General features: G+C 43.7%; 2 protein-coding genes and 1 pseudogene across 4 annotated transcripts in view; all 3 read left to right on the forward strand.

Annotated features, from left to right (window-relative positions):
- CAMLG (calcium modulating ligand) lies at positions 88 to 10,406 on the forward strand. Its single transcript, NM_001244893.1, is given in 4 exon segments — positions 88 to 366; positions 2,037 to 2,497; positions 5,117 to 5,182; positions 9,796 to 10,406. Coding segments are annotated over 4 exon segments (903 nt in total). The 5' UTR covers positions 88 to 182; the 3' UTR covers positions 9,988 to 10,406.
- DDX46 (DEAD-box helicase 46) overlaps positions 14,966 to 22,553 on the forward strand; it is a 57,683-nt gene continuing 50,095 nt past the window's right edge. The window contains exons 1-2 of one of the 3 annotated variants that reach the window (XM_021079949.1): positions 14,966 to 15,154; positions 19,299 to 19,487. In XM_021079949.1, coding sequence (XP_020935608.1) covers positions 15,138 to 15,154; positions 19,299 to 19,487 — 206 coding nt within the window. In that variant the 5' untranslated portion in view covers positions 14,966 to 15,137. 3 annotated transcript variants of the gene reach the window in all.
- LOC102165100 lies at positions 20,485 to 22,334 on the forward strand (annotated as a pseudogene).

The raw sequence follows: 22,553 nt of genomic DNA on the forward strand, positions 1-22,553 counted from the left end.
GGCGGCGCAAGCCTCGCGTTTGGTCCCGTCAGGCGGCGCGCATGGTGAGGCCGCGTCTGCGGCCTCGCGCTCGGGGGGGCGGGTCCACAGAGACTGGGGCACGCGCGCCCGGCGGCCCGGCCTGAAGTCATCCGCGCTGCCGCAGCCGCCGCCGCCCCCGTCGTCGTCACCACTCCCGGGTTATGGAGGGGAAGATGGAGCCGGTCACCGTCGCTACCGACAGCGGGGACCGGCCGGGGGCCCTGGCGGGCTCAGGCCTGTCCGCTTCCCAGCGTCGGGCCGAGCTGCGGCGGAGAAAGCTGCTCATGAACTCAGAACAGCGCATCAATCGGATCATGGGTTTTCACAGGCCGGGGAGCAGCGCGGGTGAGAGCCTCCGTTTCCCTAGTTACCCCCCCCCCCCCGCACGCCGGTCCCTAGGAGTCTTGTGGATCGTTTCCCTCCACCCTGCCGACCTTTTTGACCAAGCCTTGCTCTCTGACCTCCCCTCTGGTCCCGCTCCTTAGCTGGGGGTCCCAAGTTCTCACTTCCTAACCCAGGGACGTTTCTAGTCTCTCTCTTCAGTTTTCCAGTGGGGGGGCTTCGCCCTGAGGTGGTCCCCACCTCTGCCGCCGGCGGCGAAGCTCGCTCCTGAGACCCTCTGGCCAGTTACCCAGAGGGGGCCCCTTCCCCCCCTTGCCTTGCTTGAAGGACGCACATCTTATCCCCAGACTGCTCTGGCTCTTGTGCCTTCCTTTCTTTCCGTTTCTGAAGCTTTTTCCCTTCCATTGCCTTCCCTACCGTCTCCCTTCTTTTGCCCTTTGCTGTAACTGTCGGCCCGCATGCACTTGTCTTTACTGAAGTGCCCCCTGGTCCTTCCTACGCGGATCGGGGGCTCATGGTCAGAGCTTCGTGTCTGGGTTTGGTGCCCTCAACCCTTCTCGACAGGCCTTCCAAAACAGGTGAAAAACATTGCAAGGACCGTTCTTTAGAGACCCAGCAAGTGGGACGTGTCCATCTGAGTGAGGTCTTATCTCCTAGTGTGCTGAGATTGAGGTTAAGTGATGTCAGGAACTGAATTTGACGCTGAAGAGAGTTCCTCGTTTCTCTCCAGGTGACGTTTACAAAGAGTCTCTTAAAATTTTTTTTCTGTGAATATTCACTGAGCACTTGATATTATGTCAGATTCTCTATGTTTCCACTGAGCATTGCAGTTAGTATTTGGCCTTTGGTCACTGGTTGCAAGTTCTGTAGATCTTTGTGTTAACTTCTTTGTGGGCCTTTAGCTATGTAGCTCTGAACTTCTAGACAGTTCACAGGTTTGCGACTTAAAAGTACCAAGAGAGGTAAGAGTATTGTTTCAAATTCTAGAACAATGGTGAGAAGACGTATTTTCCCCTTTAAGGATTAATAGCAGAATATGTGTTCTTTCCTGAAGCATTTATTTTCTTTCTCAAGGTACATTGTATATGTTGTTCTATTATGTTAAAATTTGTATTTTATTTGTCATTAAAGGTTTTTTTTGTTTTCTTTGAAAGCAGAATAGCATCCTCAATCTGCTTAAGTACCTATCACTGGCTCCCTGACTCCAGTAGGAGGATTATGTAAACAGCAGCTGTAGAATATGCCACACCCTGTGCTGACAGGACTCTGGATTCAGAAATGTAATATTCAAATACAGAGTTTAAAAAGCTCTGATAATTTTATATTTTTAACCAAATAAGTTAGAGCAGGCAATGCAGTCATACTTTTCAGATGTGTTACCCAAGAAAATTTGCAGTGGTTTTTATAGCTTGCTCCATCCCTAAGTATCTTTCCTCAGTTTATTTAAGAGCCTTTTCTTCTACCCTCAAAGTTTGGGTTATATTCTCTGAAGGAATATTCTTTTTGATATTTTGAGTGTGTAGAGGAAGCAACTAGTTTGTTTTAAGAAGAGTCAGTATGAATTTGGATTCAGAGGCTGCTGAGTTCTAGCTCTAGTGGCATACTTTTCAATATTAATAAGAAAGGTGTTTATTAGTATGTAATACATAAGACTTCTAAATTTCTTTTCTCAGAAGAAGAAAGTCAAACAAAATTAAAGCAGCAGGACAGTGATAAACTGAACGCTCTCACCATTCCTTCGGTTTCAAAGCGAGTAGTGCTGGGTGATTCGGTCAGTACAGGAACAGCTGACCCACAGAGTGGTGTCACCGAGGTAAAGGGGACTCAGCTGGGAGACACATTGGACTCTTTCATGAAACCTCCTGAGTGCAGTAATGATGTAAGCCTTGAGCTCCGACATCGGAACAGAGGGGACCTGACAGCAGACACTGCCCAGAGGGGTTCCCGGCATGGCCTGGAACAGTACCTCTCCAGATTTGAAGAAGCAATGAAGCTAAGAAAACAGCTGATTAGTGAAAAGCCCAATCAAGAAGATGGAAATACAACAGAAGAATTTGACTCTTTTCGAATATTTAGATTGGTGGGATGTGCTCTTCTTGCCTTTGGAGTCAGAGCTTTTGTTTGCAAATATTTGGTAAGAAACAGTGGAAAGTGTAAATTGGTTATAATAATGAGTGCTTTTAATGAATTTGTAGGATTCATTGCCAGTATTAACATCTGCCAGATTCATGTCACTGTTTGGAGATGCGTTATAAACTGGTATTCAGGAGTTCCCTGATGGCCTAGCAGTTAAAGATTTGGCATTGTCACTGCTGTGGCTCCGGTTTGATCCCTGGCCCTGGAACTTCTGCATGCTATGGGCGTGGCCAAAAATTTTAAAAATAAATTTAAAAAACATGGAATTCCGTTGTGGCTCAGCAGAAATGAATCTTACTAGCATCCAAAAGGATGCAGGTTCAATCCCTGGCCTCTCTCAGTGAGTTAAGGATCCAGCATTGCCGTGAGCTCTGGTATAGGTTGCAGACAAGGCTTGGATCCTGTGTTGCTGTGGCTGTGGTGTAGGCTGGAGGCTACAGCTCTGATTTGACCCCTAGCCTGGGAACCTCTATATGCTGCAGGTGCAGCCCTTTTAAAAAAAAAACAAAAAAACAAAAAAATTAATTAATTAATTAGAAAAACAAATGGCTATTCACCTTAAGCTTAGAATGAGGTGTTCTGCTTAAATAGCCTAATAATAATTGCTAAAATCTTTCAGTGTGCTAGGTACCGTTCTAAGTGTTTTAAATATATTAATTCATTTAATCACATCCTTATGAACCAAGTATCATTTGAATCTGTGCTTTATAGATGAGGGAATGAATATTCAGAGAGGTAAAATAATTTGTCCAGGGTCACACAGCTACTAAGTGACAGTTGGAATTAAACCCAGGCACTTCCATTTCAAAAGCCAAAGGGTTAAGTACCTACATATACTATATATTAATTACCACTTTTCAAATAATTTGAAATATTAAAATGTAGTTCCTATGGTCCTGAACTATGATGTAATTTTTTTGTGGTTCAGAAGGTTTTCAACATTTTATAATGTGGTATTATCATAATAGTTCATTTTAGTTGTGCCTCCAGATGCCAGGGGCTGTCCAGTGAAAATTCCGATTTACTGGTCCTTTTGTTTTACATTATGTGAAGGAAGAAAAAAAAGCATATCTCAAAGTTTAGTGGCTTGCTCTTTGAGATATTTTAAGAATACCCACCAAGTATCAGGCACAAAAGTAAATTTTCAGATAATTAAGATTTATGATATTAAGCAAAAAAAAAAAAATTTTTTTTTTTTGCTTTGCACCCCAGGGCATATGGATGTTCTCAATCGGAGCTACGGCTGCCAGCTTTCACCACAGCCACAGCAAGGCCATATCTGAGCTGCGTCTTTGACCTATACCACAGTTCATGGCAATGCCGGATCCTTAACCCACTGAGTTAGGCCAGGGATTGAAACTTTGTCTTCATGGATACTAGTTGGGTTCATTACTGCTGAGCCACAATGGGAACTCCTAAAAATCTATTTTTATGACAGTTTCCTTTTTTTTTCCTGGTTGCATCCATGGTATGCAGAAGTTTCTGGGCCAGAGGTTGAACCTGCGGTACAGCTGTAACCAGAACCACAGCAGTGACAATGCTGGATCCTTAACCCACTGAAACATGAGGGAACTCCGTAATGTTTCAATTTTATAGTAAATGTTAATTGGCATTATTTTTGGTCTTTTTTTTTTTTTTAGGGCCACACCTGTGACATATGGAGGTTCCAGGCTAGGGGTCCAATCAGAGCTGTAGCTGCTGGCCTGTGCCACAGTCACAGAAACGCCAGATCCGAGCCTCATCTTCAACCTACACCACAGCTCATGGCAATGCTGGATCCTTAACCCACTGAGCAAGGCCGGGGATTGAACCCACAACCTCATGGTTCCCAGTCCTATTCATTTCCACTGTGCCATGACGGGAACTCCTAATTAGGCACTATTTTTATATTTTGTTTTACTCTGTGAGAATCTAGATAAGCAAGCTATTTTATCTATAATAATAGTTCAGGTATTCCCATTGTGGCTCAGCAGTTAATAAACCACACTAGTATCCATGGGTTCAATCCCTAGCCTTGCTCAGTGGGTTAAGAAGCCAGCATTGCTGAGATCTGTGGCGTAGGTTGCAGACTCACCTTGGCTCTGTGTTGCTGTGGCTGTGGTGTAGGCCAGCAGCTGCAGCTCCAATTTGACCCCTAGCCTGGGAACCTCCGTATGCCATGGGTACGGCCCTAAAAAGACCCAAAAAAAAAAAAAAAAAAAAAAAAAGAATAGCTCATTTATTTCTGCCCTGAAGTGTAAGGAATGTATAACATCTCTTTTGAGTACTGAGCCTTTTAGGTGTGGTTGTCAGATTGTCAGTTGATTACCTTTAGATGAGAGAGCTGTTATTGCACGATATATAGCAATCATCATTGGGCACTTTAAATTATTGGAAAGCTAAGTTTTTAGGAGAGAAGACAGTTTGAGGGGTGTTGAATGTGACTTGACTTGCAAGACATGCTTTATTTTAAGGAAATCAAATCTCTCTATTTTCTTCACCCTTTTGCAGAAACAAGACTGCACCATTAAGAGTTCTAGCTTTTTTGTTTGGAATTGTAAGCTGCTGTTAGTTTTATTTATTGTGATTTGAATGATTATGTTGGAAATACATTAACTTTTATCTTTTATCTTCACAGTCCATATTTGCTCCATTTCTTACTTTACAACTTGCATACATGGGACTATACAAATATTTTCCCAAGGTAAATTAAGGCTTTTTGTTTGTTTTTTTTTTTTTTCTGAATTATGGTGATATATTTAGATTAACTAATGACTTGATGATCTTAAGAACTTTTAAGAAATTAGTTATATTTATGGTCTGAATCAGTGCTGTTCAAAGTGTGATTGGCTCACCAGTGCCGATCTTCAAATTTTTTGCTTCTGTGTGTAATGAGTTAAGTTCAGAAAGTGAGTAATTAGAAACTTTAATAGCAATTTGATGTTATTGTAACATTTTTCACTATATTTTGCAAAAATGTTGGTCCACCATGGTTTTGGGGAAAAGTCTCATGGCAGAGTTTAAATAGTACTTGTCTGAGAAACTATTCTATTTAATTACTTAGTAGATTTAATAATACATTTTGTTTATCACAGAGAAAGTTAATTTAAAATAGGTTCAGGAGTTTTCACTGTGGCATAACCAGATTGGCGGCATCTCTGCAGCAGTGGGATGCAGGTTCCATCTGTGGCCGGGCACAGTGGGTTCAGGATTTGGCATTGCCACACGTATGGTGTAGGTCGAAGCTGTGACTTGGATCTGATTCCTGGCCGGAGAATTCCATATGCTGCAGGTTGCCAAAAAGGAAAAAAAAAAAAAAAAAGGGTTCCTATCGTGGTTCAGTGGTAATGAACCTGACTAGTATTCACGAGGATGCAGATTTGATCCCTGGCCTCGCTCAGGATCCATCATTGCTATGAGCTATGATGTAGGTCAAAGACATGGCTAGGATCTGGCGTTGCTGTGGCTGTGGTGTAGGCCGGCAGCTGTAGTTCCAATTCGACCCCTAGCCTGGGAACTTCCATATGCGGAAGGCGTGGCCCTAAAAATACAAAAAAGGAAACAAAAAAAAAGGAAAAAAGATTGGTTCAGTTATCTTACTATGCTTCTTCCTGGACACTTTAATGCCAGTGGCCTGATTTGCAAGAAATATGTGGCTGTACTTAAAGAACAGAATCACGGGGAGTATCAGTGTTGACCTGATCTGCTTGACTACAGTTGTACTGTACAGTTTTCTGGGACTTGGCTCTGCTGATATAGAATATAATCTTGTATAATTGAGTTTTGTGTCAGATTTTTACTAAAAAATGGCTACTTGACATTTGCATCGTCATGCGTAATGCACTGAGTGACCTCAAGTGTGTGGTTTAATGGATTTGAAACTTTTTTCCCCATTTTTGGCCACCCCTAGGCATATGGATTTCCCTGGCTAGGGATCAGATCCCAGCTACAGTTGTGACCAAGGCTGCACCTGCGGCAAGGACAGATCCTCAACCCACTGTGCTGGACTGGGGATCAAAGATAATGTCTCAGCGCTCCCAAGATGTCACTGATTCCGTTGTGCCACAGCAAGAACTCCTGAAACATACACACACACACACACACACACACACACACACACACAGATACACACACATGTGTGTGTGTTTTGCTTTTTAGGGTCATACCCGTGGCATATGGAGATTCCCAGGCTAGGGGTCGAATCAGAGCTATAGCTGCCAGCTTACACCACAGCCATAGCAGTGCAGGATCCACCCTGCATCTGTGACCTGCACCACAGCTCACAGCAACTTCAGATACTTAACCCATTGAGCAAGGCCCGGGATCAAATTCGCAACTTAATGGTTCTTAGTTGGATTTGTTTCTGCTGCGCCAAGATGGGAACTCCTTGAAACATATTTTTGAAGGGTCAAATAAATCACATACACAAAGTAAAAGAGTAAAGAAAGAAATGTAATTTTACTTATTTTGCTTTTTATGGCTACACCTGCAGCATGTGGAAGTTCTCAGGCTAGGGGTTGAATCAAAGCTGCAGCTGCTGGCCTATGCCACAGCCACAGCAGCTCGGGATCAGAGCTGCGTCTGGGACCTGTGCCACAGCTCATGGCAGTGCCGGATCTTTAACCCACTGAGCAAGGCCAGGGAATGAACCCGCATCCTCATGAATACTAGTCAGGTTTGTAACCCACTGAGCCACAACAGGAACTCCTGTAACTTTATGTTTTAGCTAAAACTTTCTTTATGATATAGATGTGTATTTTTTGATCCCTTCCAAAAACGTAGGGTTTTTTTTTTTCTTTTTTTAGGGTCACACCCACGACATATGGAGGTTCCCAGGCTAGGGGTCTAATCGGAGCTGTAGCTGCCAGCCTACGCCACAGCCACAGCAACATGGGATCCGAGCCATGTCTTCGACCTACACCACAGCTCACAGCAATGCTGGATCCTTAACCCACTGAGCGAGGCCAGAGAGCAAACCCACAACCTCATGGTTCCTAGTCAGATTCGTTAACCACTGAGGTACAGCTCCCCCAAAATGTAGTTTTAATTAAGCCATTTGTTTAGAAATTTACCCTTGAAACATTGATTTTAGTTTTGCCATAGCAAAATTTTGGAAACAACCTAAATGTCTGCTAATAAGTGACTAGCTAAAAATTATGGCCTAGGAGCTTCCACTGTGGTGCAACGGAATCAGTGGCTTCTCTGAAGTGCTGGGTCACAGGTTCAATCCCAGGCCAGGCACAGTGGGTTAAGGAGTCAGTGTTGCCGCAGCCACAGTAGATTGCAGCCGTGGCTTGCATCTGATCCCTGACCCGGGAACTCTGTATTGGATGGGGTGGCCAAAAAAGAAAAAATAAATATGGTCTGTCTCTCTGTTTAGAATGGTACAAGCTCTCCATGTACTGATAATGGTAAGCTCACCAAGAATATTATGATCAAAATGAAAATACAGAATAGCACCTGTAGTATACTTTTTTGTAAAAAGGGGAAAATAATATGTATTTCATCTTGCTTGTCTGTACAGAAACCGGAAGAATATTCTGTGACATTGTTAACAGTGGTTATTTGTGATAGTGTATTGGTTACTAGGTAAATGGGGTAGAAAAAGGAAGGGAGATTATAATTTTCTTTCAACAAAACATTCTGTTATAACAGGTTTCTGTGGAAAAGTTGAAAAATATATCCAGTGAACACTCGTTTATTCTTAGCACCTAAGTTCTGTAATGAATATTTCATTATATTTATTATGTATTTATCCAATTTTATATACATTTTCAATACAAGCTTTTTTTTTTTTTTTTTTTTTAATGAGGTTGCAGTGTTTATTTCAGGTTCTCTCTTGGTTTTTTTTTTGTTTTTTTTTTTGTATTTTTATTTTATTTTTTCCCACACAGGCAGTATGTGGAGGTTCCTGGGGCCAGAGATCGAACCTGTGCCACACAGCATTGACCAGAGCCACAGTGGTGAGAACACAGGAGGCTCAACCTGCTAGGCCGTCAGAGAACTCCCAATATGTCTTTTTTTTAATACATATTTTTTTTCTTTTTTTTTTTTTTTTGTCTTTTGTCTTTTTGTTGTTGTTGCTATTTCTTGGGCCGCTCCCGCGGCATATGGAGATTCCCAGGCTAGGGGTTGAATCGGAGCTGTAGCCACTAGCCTACGCCAGAGCCACAGCAACGCAGGATCCGAGCCGCGTCTGCAACCTACACCACAGCTCACGGCAACGCCGGATCGTTAACCCACTGAGCAAGGGCAGGGACCGAACCCGCAACCTCATGGTTCCTAGTCGGATTCGTTAACCACTGCGCCACGACGGGAACTCCCATATTTTTTTTCTTGATGCGTTTCAAAGTATGTAACACATGAAGACATTTTACTTCTACATATTTCAGCTTACATATCAACTACAATTCACTGTTTCTTTATGGTTCTTTTTCTTTGAGTGAAATGCTCAAGTCTTTATTATATCTTTTTTTTTTTTCTTTTTTGGCTACCTCATGGCATATGGAGTTCCTAGACCAGGGATCGGTCCAAGCCATAGCTATGACCTAAGCTGCAGCTGAGGCAAAGCTGGATCCTTAATCCACTGTGCCAGGCTGGGGATCGAACCTGTGTCCTAGAGCTCCCAAGATGCTGCCGATCCTGTTACGCCATAGTGGGAACTCCTTAAATCATCATACCTTTTTTTTTTTGCTTTTCCAGGGCTGCACTCGTGGCATATGGAGGTTCCCAGGCTAGGGGTCGAATTGGAGCTATAGCCACTGAACTACACCACAGGCACAGCAATGCCAGATCTGAGCCATTTCTACAACCTGGACCTACACTACAGCTCACAGCAACGCTGGATCCTTCACCCACTGAGCGAGGCCAGGGATCGAATCCGCATCCTCATGGATACTAGTCAGATTGGTTTCCATTGAGCCATGACGGGAACTCTGCTTTTCCTTTTTTGTCTTGTACTTTTGTATATATCTTAAATTTTTATTTACGAAAATTCAGACTCCCATAAAGACTTTTTTTTAACTTTTGACAGCAAGAATGATGTATTTTTGAGTTCCCTTCACGGCTCAGTGGTTAATGAACCCGAGTAGCATCCATGAGGATGTTAGTTCACTCCCTGGCCTTGCTCAGTTGGTCAAGGATCTGGCATTGCCGTGAGCTGCGGTATGGGTAGCAGACACAGTTGGATCCGGCGGCGTAGCTGTTTTGAAACTTCATTAACAGTTTTGAAGTCAGGTGAAAATAGCAGCCCTGATGTTTTTATTGAGCTTAAGTAGTCTTCTGAAAGCTGAAAGATTTCTTTTTTTCTCTGTGCAGAGTGAAAAGAAGATAAAGACAACAGTACTAACAGCGGCACTTCTATTATCCGGAATTCCTGCCGAAGTGATAAATCGATCAATGGATACCTATAGCAAAATGGGCGAAGTTTTCACAGATCTGTGTGTCTACTTTTTCACTTTTATTTTTTGTCATGAACTGCTTGATTATTGGGGCTCTGAAGTACCATGAAGCCTTCAGAACTCAGAAGGAGAAGCACATGAATAAACAATTTTTCTTCTATATTGCAGTGCCTCTAAAGGAGGCATATTGGTTACACCATTATGTAATTCTTTTACTTTTGGGGATTGTAAAACCACTTGATTAAGAATGGGATGGTAGGGTCCCTGATTGAAAAGAGTGGAGTTTGTATTAATACCGATGTGAAGATTAGAGTACCAGTGTCAGTAATTGATTTTTTTCTTGTTTAATTAGAATTCCTGGTGTTTGCTTTTCCCTAATTGTAATTCCTCTTTTCTGAGCTGAGCTAGTACTTTAAGGAGAGCAGATGAATGTGTTTCAGCCAGTCCTAAGGACTGCATTATTGTTCTGTCCTGAGAAATGGAGCTATCTTAAAATGAAAGAAAAATAAATAAAATGAAGGAACTGAATTGCCTGATGTTAAGTCTGCACATTTTAACTTACTAGGGCTGAGTAAGGTAGCCAGTTTTGTCTGTTCTCATTGAGTATGTATTTTTTTACTCCAGCACAAATTTTAATTTATGAAAAATTTTACTACCAAGCTTAGAAATTTTTACTTCTTGAGTTTTCAGTCTTCAGAAGTGTGTTTTTTTTTAAGCCGTAGAATAGAAAGATTAGATATAAAAATGAGATGAGAAGAATTAACATCAGAGAATCCGTATGCAACCTAATAGTGTAAATACCTTTTAACTAACCTGGGAACACTGTCATATTTGGAAGGCTTGTCTTCTTAAAAGAGTATAAAACATAAGTGTTAAATCACTTGGCATTACATTTCCCTGTGGCTTTTTGTATAATCTGTTTGATTAATCCTTGTGATATTAAAAACATAAATACTTTTTTTAAATTACAAAGTCTTTTTACTTTGAACCACAGTAATGGAAAATAAGCATAACAACTTAAGTCTCTTCCTCTGACTTAGGGTAAGGTTACAAGTACACGTTTTTCCTGGTTCCAAATCTGATATCTACAAGATTGGATGGCATTCTTGGATTTGTCACCTTCTCCCAATCTCTGGGAAGACACCTGGGGGGTCTTCATTTGCCCATTTACTTCTTCCATTTTGTCACTGGACACATGCACAGTTGTAGTAACTGTGGATCTTTATCAGATTCATTTCACAGAAGACATAAGACATCTATGTCTATCAGTGCCACTCTTTTTAAAAAATTTTATATTTCTATTGATTGATGGATTGATTGATTTTGCTTTTTAGGGTTGCACACGAAGCATATGGAGCTTCCCAGGCTAGGGGTCCATTCGGTGTGGTGTACAGCTGCCGGCCTACACCACAGCCACAGCAACGCGGGATCTGAGCTGCATCTTCGACCTACATCACAGCTCATGGCAATGTCAGATCCTTAACCCATTGAGTAAAGCCAGGGATTGAACCTGCAACCTCCTGGTTCCTAGTCAGATTCTTTTCTGCTGCACCACAATGGGAACCCCCATCAGTGCTGCTTTTTCTCTTCAGCTGATTGGTATCTCCCTGAGTATTTGCTTAAGTGTGTTGAATAATATCAAATGAAATGGAAGTTTATTAGTGTTTAGAATAATTAGGAATATTTACTTGGGAACTTCAGCAGTTTGAAATATTTGGGTTAAAACTATATAGACAAGGATGGTTGTTGAGAGGTTACATCTTCAACCAGTAGCTTTTTTTAGTCATTAGTTGCATAAATGGAGGTGTGTACATCACAGTTGGTACTAAAAACAGCAAAGGTGTTATGAGATTCAGAATGAGGTTAATTAGAATCAAAATCTGCTTTGGAACCTGGGGCTGTTTGCTAATTAAATGATGTACTGGAGACATAGTGGACTATAATTAGCTTCTTTCACCCCTGCTAACAGATAAAAGTAGCTTCTTCCAGGACATAGAATGCTGTGAACTTACCATAAATATATTGTGGGCATAAAAAGCCAGTCAGAATTGTCATGTGACTATGTTGTTTAAAGGGGAGTTAAAAATGAAGTATCTTTATTATTATTATCTTTTAATTAATTTTTTTTTTTTTTTTTTTTTTTTTTTTTTGCTTTTTAGGGCCACACTCTGGGCATATGAAGGTTCCCAGGCTAAGGGTCCAATCGAGCTACAGCTGCCAGCCTAGACCACAGCCGCAGCAACATGGAATCCGAGCTGCATCTGTGATCACCACAGCTCAGATTAGTAGCTGGAAGAGATTCTTAAAAATCACTTAAATTTCTTGGTTTTAAGTGACAACACTGATGGGGTAAAGACATTTAATCCCAGATCTCATCCAGTTCCTTGGCTTTGAATACCTCAAACACCATGTACAGATGGTTCGACTTTAAACATTTTCAGCTTTATGATGGTGTGAAAGTATTAGACATTTATTAGCAACTGTGCTTTGAATTTTGCCCTTTTTTTTTTTTTTTTTTTTTAGGGCCACACCTGTGGTATATGGAAGTTCCCAGGCTAGGGGTTGAATCGGAGCTCATGGCAACACCAGATCCTTAACCCACTGAGCGGGGCCAGGGATCAAACCCGCATCCTCATGGTTCCTATTTGGGTTTGTTAACCACTGATCCACGATGGGAACTCCTGTACTTCGAATTTTGAATGTTGATCTTTTACCGGCCTAGTAACCTGTGGTATTACCCCCTGGTGATTCTAGGCAGTGGCTGAGAGCTGCAGACCCCAGTCAGTCACTCTATCATGATCCACTTAAAGCAATTCTCTACCTATAAACCATTCTGCTTTTCACTTTCAGTATGGTGTTCAATAAATTACAGGAGGTATTCAACCCTTTTTATCAAATAGACTGTGTTAGATGATTTTGCTCAACTGTAGGCTAATGTGTAAGTTCTGAGCACTTTTTGCTTTTTTAGGGCCGTCCCAGTGGTATATGGAAGTTTCCATACTAGGGGTTGAATCGCAGCAGTTGCTGGCCTACGCCCACAACCACAGCAACACCAGATATGAGCTGTGTCTGCAACAACCTACACGCCAGCTCATGGCAACAGTGGATCCTTTAACCCATTGAGGGAGGAACCTGCATCCTCATGGATACTAGTTGGGTTCTTAACCTGCTGGGCCACAACTGGGACTCCAGTACTTATGTCTTTTATCTCTCCAACCTCTATTTCTCCTTTGAACCTCAGACTCATATTTATATTCCCATACTCAGCCATTATGTCCTAGAAAAGTAGCAGGCAGATACACTGATTTTCCTCTCCTTTCCCCACCAAATCTTCTGTGCCCAGGCCATTTTCATCTCCACAAAATTCACCATGATCCAAAATAGCTCTATTTAAAACCTGGGAGTCATTTTTATTCCTCCTGTACCCTGGCAGTTCACAGCATTTTATCAATATTTGGAGAGCTCTCTGGGGAAACCATCCCAAATCTGACCACTTCTCAGTGTCTCCACCGTTTAAGTCACTAGTGGTTTTCTTTTTCTTTTAGACCGAAACCCACACTCCTTACCTTCAGCCCCCACACAGGTGATTTACAGGGGCTCTGCTACCTAACCTTCATTGGTGTCTGCTCTGTCACATACAGGCTCAGGCCTTCTTTCCCCTTGGCATGGACTTCACTGCTGCCACAGGTGGGCAGGAAATCACAGAGGAACAGCAGAAGCCCATCTTGGAGTCCTAACTTGGTTTCTTTTCTTTTCTTTCTTTTTTTTGGTATTTTTAGGGCTGCATCCTTGGCATGTGGAGGTTCCCAGGCTAGGGGTCTAATTGGACCTGTAGCTGCCAGCCTACACTACAGCCAAAGCAACACAGCATCTGAGCCAAATCTGCAACCTACACCACAGCTCCCGGCCACGCCGGATCCTCAACCCACTGAGTGAGGCCAGGGATCAAACCCGCAACCTCATGGTTCCTAGTCAGATTCGTTCCTGCTGCACCACGAAGGGAACTCCTGGTTTCATTCTTTCAAAAATCAAATTTACTGAGGTAAAATTTATATACAGTAAAACACCAATTTGAAGTGTGCAGTTTAATAAATTTTGGCATGCATCCATGCAATGACTGCCACAGGAAAAATATGGAGATTTTCTTATCACCCTTAGATATAAGAACATGAACTACCCCAGAAGCATGTAAAGTAAATGAGAACCTCTCTCCAACACTTCTACAGCCTTTTGCTAAAACAACAACATTTTACTGCGCCTTCCACAAGGTGAGTCGGTCTCTCCCTTGGGACTGTACTTCAGAATCACCTGGAAAGATGGAAAAGTCCCAATATGCAGGAAGCACTCCAGACCAATCAAATCAGAATATTAGAGTGGAACACACGAATCCATATATACATACATACATTTTATATATATATATATATATGTATATATATATATATATATATTTTTTTTTTTTAAGTTCCCAAGTGAAGGCAATGTTGAGAACCATTATAATCTAATGTACCTGTTTTCTGCTTTTCATCCCCTTCACCAAGTTAACTCCAGGTTAACTCTAGTCTTCAAATCTCACCTCTAAACGGTCACTTCTTCAGGGAACTCTTTTTGCGAACTCCGTTCCTATCGCAGAATCTTTTTCCTGTTGTATTATACCTGCTTGTGTTTTCCTTAATGCCCGTATCTGCCACTAGATTGAAAGCTCACCAGGATCTAGAACATGCTCGACAGGTAACAATATATATAAATGAATGAATGTATAAATAAGTAACAGTGAATGAAGATGGAGATGTTTGTAGCATCACTTAGCTCATGTGAAGGGCGATGTCCCTACAGGGCCTGGGACAGCTCGCAGTGCTTATGGCGCTTCGGTGGCCCTTGCTTAAAAGACCTTGTCGAGGGCTTGCAAGGCTGAGGCACCGCCCCCCACCGCACCCACACGCCAGGTCTTTCGCGGCTGTGCAGGGAAAACGCAGACGAGCCAACCTTTTTCGGCGCGGCCAGCGCTGTGCGGCCTCCAGCCCAGCGGGGGCGCTGTGGAGCCAGAGCGGCTTCCGGGCTCCCGTTTCCTTCCTCTTGCCGCTGGCGCCAACACATCCTGTTTTCGTTGGCCGCGCTCCGGGGGCCGCTGCCACTGTGGCTGCTGCCGCTTGTTAGTGCTGCTCCTCGCCCGGCGAGTCGAGGGCAGCGCGGCCTCCTACGTTGTGCGGTACTTGTGCGCGTGGTCCCGAAGGGCGCCGCTTTCCCGCGGCCGGCGGCATGGGCCGGGAGTCTCGGTGAGGCGGCGCGGCGGGCGGGCGAGCGGCTTCCTTGGCGTGGGGGAAGAGGCGGGAGTTGCGGTGGCCTCGGGGCCCGGCCTATCCCGGTGCGGCCCCACGTGTGGCCAGCGGCTGGCCGGTGCCACCGGAGGAGCTGGGGGACCTCTGCCGACGTTGTCTCTGTAATTGGGCCGCCAGCGGGCCCGAGGTTCCCTTGCAGTGCTTTCGACCGGTTCGAGTCGCTGGAGCGGGAACACCCCTCCGGGACGTCAACCGCATCCCGCCGTTTCCGCGCTTACCCTGCTTGCCTCAGTCAGAAGCGATCCCAGTTGGATTCCTAACCGCCTCGCGTTTGCCATGTTTCTTTAGCCTCTATCGCTCTCTACGTCAGTTCTTTGTGCGCTTGTGGCATTTTTTCACGTCGAAAGCACAATGTGGTCAAACACTTAACATACCTACAGCACTTCATGACTGGGCTTTTACTGGGCTGCAATAAATGCTTGTTGCCTGGACATATATTTCGCAGATAGGTTTCAATTTAAGTACTTTTTTTTTTTTTTAATCCTTTTTAAACTCGAAACTAGGAGCTCTTACTAGAACGCATCTCTTTAGCTTGTTACCTGATTTGGGATCTTCAGGTTTTTAATCTTGAAAGTGCATATTTGCTTGATACCTAGAGGTGGTTGAAAGATCATTTATATCTAGGATAAAAATAATAGGTGAGTAAGGTAATAGTAGTTCACTGAGTGAGGTGTGATTAACATTCAGGGAAATGGACAAAGCTTTAACGGTGGAGCTGATGAAATTGAGCAAATATATACACTGTGTAACTGTCACCTGCATAAAGTGTTTCCTTAACTACAGAAAATTCTTTTGAAGGTCTTTTAAATCTCCGTGGAATCATTGGTGTTCCTCTGGCCATCTAGACCAGAAACCTGGAAGTGATATTTATTCGACTCCCTTTTTTCTCTCTTTCTGCCTGCATCCATTTAGATGATAGAACCTGTGGACATTTCTGCTCTCTTTGACTTAATTCACGCCCTAAATATTTCTTGCTCAGACTGCTACACATGTCTCAAATTGATTCTCTTCCTCTGATCTTGCTCTCCTAGTTGATTCCACACTGTGGCCAGAGCAGCGGCCTCTCAGATAAAAAAGATGATGTCATTCGCACGCTTTTCCTGTCCTTTGGCGCTTACTGCTTCAGAAATAATGTGAGACTTCAGTACAGCCTTCAAGGACCTTTGCAAGAATGTTCTTCCGTCTCTTCCACCTTCCCCACCTCTGCCTTGCATGCTAGGTTTCTTCAGCGAATAGTGAGAGGCTTAGAGATGGGAAAGAGCGGGGTGTTAGAGAAAAGCGAAGAGCCTAATTTGCCTACATTTGTGTTTCTGAAAGGGACGTGTGCCCAGAATGTGGATGGATGATAGATTTAGTTTAGAGGATATTCTATTTGGGAGCTTTTGAAAATTTTGAGTAAGAAGTTTGTGTGTGTGTGTGTGTGTGTGTCTGTGTGTATAATAGGATTAGAACTTTATAACCATTGCCCTAGGAGCAATGAATAAAACTGATGTAAGAGAAAAGGGAATAGAAGCAGGAAGACCAGGGGTTTTCTAAAATGTCCAGAAGATAGTACCTGTTGTGGCTTCTCGGAAACAACCCCAACTAGTTAGTCTCCATGAAGATGTGGGTTCGATCCCTGGCTCTGCTCTGTGTGTTAAGTAAGGATGTGGTGTTGCTGTGAGCTGTGGTGTAGTGTGTAGACGCGGCTCAGATCCCCAGTTGAGGTGGCTGTGGTGTAGGTTGGCAGCTGCCGCTCCAGTTCTACCCTTCCATATGCCACAGGCGTAGCCCTAAGAAGCAAAAATAAATAAAATAAAATGTCCTAAGAAGACAGGTCTGATATGATAGAGAGGCAGTGGGAACTCCTGAGGATGTGATAAAATGTGAAAAGAATTGCTGAGGTGAAATTGGTGACACTTGGTGTTTTATTGGTTGTGTAGAATGAGAGAAAAATATTGAATACCACTGATATTTTGAGCTTATTCATTGGCAATTGAGATGAATGATTTAGGGAGGGAAAGGTAATAAGTGTGAATTTCTACACATTGAATTTCAGGTTCTTGGGGCATAATCAGGTGGGCTCATTTTCTATCTCTTTTTTTTTTTTTTTTCCTTTTTTCTTTTTAGGGCCACACTTGTGGCATATGGAGGTTCCCAGGCTAGGGGTCGAATTAGAGCTGCAGCTGCTGTCCTACACCACAGCCACAGCAACATCAGATCTAAGCTGCATTTGCGACCTGCGCCACAGCTCGTGCCAATGCCGAATCCTTAACCCACTGAGTGAGGCCACGCATCGAACCTGCGCCCTCATGGATGCTTAGTCAGATTCGTTTCCACTGAGCCATGACAGTAACTCCTATCCATCTGATCTTAACCAGGTTTATTGATTTAAGTAGCTTTTGTGCACCGATGACTCTCGTGTTGCTGTCACGAACTCAGTCATATTTCAGCTGCCTACTGTGTGTCTCCACTTGGATGCCTAAAATCCTGATCCTCACCTTCCCCCCACCCCCCCCCAGCCTTCCCATCTTAGTAAGTGGCAACTTGCTCTTTCTACGACGTGTAGTCAGGTATGTAGGAGATACCAGTGACTTTCCCTTGCTGGTGCACTTACTATTTAATTAGTCATTAAAATATCCAGATTTTCGGAGTTCCTGTCGTGGCGCAGTGGTTAACGAATCCGACTAGGAACCATGAGGTTGCGGGTTCGGTCCCTGCCCTTGCTCAGTGGGTTAACGATCTGGCGTTGCCGTGAGCTGTGGTGTAGGTTGCAGACGCGGCTCGGATCCCGCGTTGCTGTGGCTCTGGCGTAGGCCGCTGGCTACAGCTCCGAATCAACCCCTAGCCTGGGAACCTCCATATGCCGCGGGAGCGGCCCAAGAAATAGCAACAACAACAAAAAAGACAAAAGACAAAAAAAAAAAAAAAAAAAAAAAAAAAAAATATCCAGATTTTGACACCTGTCCACGCCTCTACCTGTGACATTCTTTTCCTTCCTTTTTTCGGCCCAGCCCTCAGCATGTGGAAGTTCCTGGGCCAGGATTGAACCAGAGCCACAGCAGGGACAGTGCTAAATCCCTAACCTGCTGCATCACAAGGGAATTCCCACACCTGACGTTGTGATCCAGGCTACCACTCTCTTACTCGGACGATGGCTGTCTATTCTCCTTGTTTCCCCTGTGTCTGCCCTTGCCTTTCTTCGCTTTGTTCTCCCCTCAGCAGCCAGAGTGATGTGTTAAATACGCCTCTGCTTGAAATGTTCCCATAGCTTGTCGTCTTTTCTCAGCGTAAACGAGACAGTCCCTATGACAGTCCTCACAAGGGCCTGTTAGCCTCGCCGCATCTGTCTTTCCTGCGCTCTCTCTGACCTCATCTCGTGGTACTTTCTCTCCCGTTTTTGACCTTAGCCGTATCTGCTTCCTTGCTGTGCCTGGCACATACCAATCGGGGTTCCTCTTCAGGGTCTTTGCAATCACTGCGCCTTTTGCCTAGAAGGTTCCCCCTCATTTATCTACATGGATCCTTCCTTTACTTCCTTCAAGTGTCTGAAATTTCCCTTTATGACCGAGGCCTTCGTTATTCCCTTGGGGTAAAAAAGCAAACCCTCTGTCTCCCATTCTCTCTCCTTTTCCTGGACTGTCATGTGTGTATCCCCATAGCACTGAATGACATACTGTGTACTTAGGGCTTTGCTTGTCTCGTCCCTTCCTTTACCAGAATGCAAGCTGCTTGAGGCCCAAAGGCAGGAGCTTGGTCTCTTTGATTTTCTGTGCTTGCTCCTCTTTCAAGATACTTTCGCTCTCTACATGTGCCATGGCAAAAGGGTTCATTATTTTCCCCTGATTTCTTTTTGGTCACACCCAGAGTTCCTGGACCAGGGCTTGAACCCGAGCCACAGCAGTGGCCAAGTCACTGCAGTGACAGCACTGGATCCTTAACCCTCTGCACCACAAGAGAACTCCCTAATTTACCCCTATTTAAAACAAAAGTTTATATATAAATAGTCCTCTCAGCGTTCCATTTGTCTGCTGAGATTTTTTGGAAAAGTGTAATAAAAGCTAACTCTTTGCAAAGCTTAACCTTGACCTTGATATTGTAGCCACTATCGGAAACGGTCAGCATCACGGGGACGCTCTGGAAGTCGATCTAGGAGTCGCTCACCCTCAGACAAAAGGAGCAAACGTGGCGATGACAGGCGGTCTAGAAGCAGAGACAGAGACAGAAGGAGAGAGAGGTCTCGGAGCAGGGATAAAAGACGATCTCGGTCCAGAGACAGGAAGCGTCTGAGGTAAGACGTCAGTCTTCAGAGGGCTTAGGGTAAATGGAGCCGTCTCAACTAAGTCGGGATTCTACACAAGTTTTGGACTAGAATTAACCTCTGCTTTAACCCCAGCTCGTGTAATTAGGTAAAGAAGTGATTTGCTGGGAACAAAGACTCTAAATTGCTGTTTTATTTTTAAAAATTTACTTACTTATCTTGGGGGACCGCGTCCGCAGCATGCAGAAGTAGGGATGGAACCTGTGCCACAGCAGTGACCCAAACTGCTGCAGTAACAACGCCAGATCAATCGGTAACCTCCTGCATCCCTGGCTGGTGAGCTTCCTCATGCTGCAGGTGCAGCCAAAAAACAAACAACCCGCCCCCCCAAAAAACCAGCATTTTATGTTTGGAAACTTTAGCTGCCATTTCCTATGATCCAAAGAGAACTCTTTTGTCTTATTAGGGCCACACCTGCGGTGTGTGGAAATTCCGAGGCTAGGGGTGGAACTGGAGCTACAGCTTCTGGCCTACGCCACAGCCACAGCCACGTGGGATCTGAGCCTCATCTGCGACCTGTACCACAGCTCACAGCAATGCAAGATCCTTAACCCACTGAGCGAGGCCAGGGATTGAACCTGTGTCCTCACGGATACTAGTTGGGTTTGTTACTGATGAGCCACAGTGGGAACTCTAATTTGAAACTATTTTAAAAAACTTTTTTAAATTTAACCAAGGAACATCCTAATTCTTTTTTTTAAAAAACTTGCTTAAATGTTCCTCGGCACTACTCAAGAAGCTGTCATTTTTCTAGAGATGAAAAAGTCTTTAAATAAGAATAATCTCTCTTGCACCAAAAAAAAAAAATTTCTAATATAGTTTATCATTAAAATAGGAAAGAGGACAAGGTTATACAGATGCTGTGAACTGATCATGGAAAGAACTGTGACTTATCTTTTTCAAACATTGGAAGGAGAGATTGCATAAAATATCACCTGGTACTGCGTGAAAATATTTACCCAACAATATGGATATTGTTAACTTACATAGTTTCATATTATACGATTCCAGGAACAGTTTCATACAGTTCAGTCAAGTACTTGTTAAGTGGAACTGGCCATTTAAGATTTGGTCTTTGACTTTTTGGTGTGAAAGTAGAATCACCAAGATTTTACTTTTATTTTATTTTATTTTATGCCATACCATGCCATGCCATGCCATGCCACACCACCTTGAAGCATATGGAGTTCCCCAGACCAGGAATCAGATCCAAACAGCAGTTGCAACCTATGCAGCAGTTGCTGCAACACCGGATCCTTAACCTACTGTGCTGGGCTGGGGATGAAACCTGCTTCCCAGCACTCCCAAGATGCTGCCCATTCCATAGTGCCACAGTGGGAACTCCTCACAAGATTTTAGAGCAAGAAGGATTTTGAGATTACTCGGTGAAATCTGCATAGTTTATAGATGAGGAAGCAGACTCAGAGCATTGTTCTGTCCTATGTATGTCACTAGCTATTAGCAACACCAGAGTAGAAATTCTTTTCTCCTAGTTTTCATGTCTGTGATATTTATACAGGCCCATTTGGCTCATCCTTATACATAGGTTTAGACTGTCTTTGAAATTTAGATTTTGGAGACACAGAGGCAGGCAAGATGGAGGCGGCAGTGGCCGCTCAGGGTGAGAGAGAGAACCAGTGGTGGCGGAGGCAGTAGCAGGCTGGCGGTGGTCCCAGCTGCGGGACAGGCAGTAGCTGCGGCAGGTCTTTGGACATGTGGAAGATTGATGATAAGCCTGTAAAAATGGACAGATGGGATGGATCACTTGTGAAAATCTTCAGGTGATTCTGCCAAAAAGGTACTTCTGGAAAAGTACAAGTATGTGGAGAATTTTGCTTTAATTGACAGTCGCCTCACTGTCTGTACTGTCTCTTGTTTCTTTGCCACAGTGGCTTCGATTGGGGATTATACACACCCCTTTCCAGAGTCGAAGCCTGTTTTGGCTTTGCACATCCTATCATATCCTTTAACCTCAGGCAAGATCCTTCAGGGATGGATCCTGAGGATACCTGGCAGCTATTATCCAGTCTCAAAAGTTCTGATAACAGATACACTCTGAAGCTGACCTTCATCAGTGGAAGAACAGAGCAGCAGCAGGAAGCCGAGTTCACCTGAGTCCATTGCTAAGGTTTTTGACCACAGCGAGACACTGGTCTTGTATGCATCTGCGCCTGAAATATCGAGGCTCCATGACAGTCTCCCAACAGGGGAAAAAAAAAAGTTCTAAAAGCAGCCGTCTTTCTGCTGGATCATGCTGAATTAAGGGCTGAGGGAGAAAGAAACAGAGAACTTAAAATGGATAACGTAAGAGACGTTACAAATGTCCCGTTTTGTCATAAAATTTTAGTCTCTACTGGATAATAGGATTTGCTAGCTCAATTCGAGAAGTTGTAGCTCTGCTCTCTAGCTGTAGCTCCTTTGGTCTGCTGATGGCATTGTTTTGATTTGCTTTTCTGGAAAAGCATTTTTGCTAAAAGCCATAGAAAATTCTTCCTTCATATCTAGCAGTATTTTATGTCATATAGCTTTGTGCTATGCAGCATTTCAAGACTCAGGCTTTTTGAATTGTTAACCTGTTGCTGACTTTATTGTGTTAATTCCTGTTTCAACAGCTGCTTCCCTTAAATTCAGGGCATAACTTCTTGTGTATGACAATTTTCCTTCACACAGCATTTTTGGGAGTGTGTATATATCCTGACTTGGGGAGAATTGTGGGAAAAAAACCCACAGCTTTTTAATTTTTTTATTTTTTTTGTCTTTTTGCTATTTCTTGGGCCGCTCCCGTGGCATACGGAGGTTCCCAGGCTAGGGGTCGAATCGGAGCGTAGCCACTGGCCTATGTATGCCAGAGCCACAGCAACGCGGGATCCGAGCCGCGTCTGCAACCTACACCACAGCTCACGGCAACGCCGGATTGTTAACCCACTGAGCAAGGGCAGGGACCGAACCCGCAACCTCATGGTTCCTAGTCGGATTCGTTAACCACTGCGCCATGACGGGAACTCCAGCTTTTTAATTTGTTTAAAAGAGACTTTC

This window comes from Sus scrofa, chromosome 2 (assembly GCF_000003025.6).
Source record: "Sus scrofa isolate TJ Tabasco breed Duroc chromosome 2, Sscrofa11.1, whole genome shotgun sequence".
Classification (NCBI taxonomy): Eukaryota; Metazoa; Chordata; class Mammalia; order Artiodactyla; family Suidae; genus Sus; species Sus scrofa.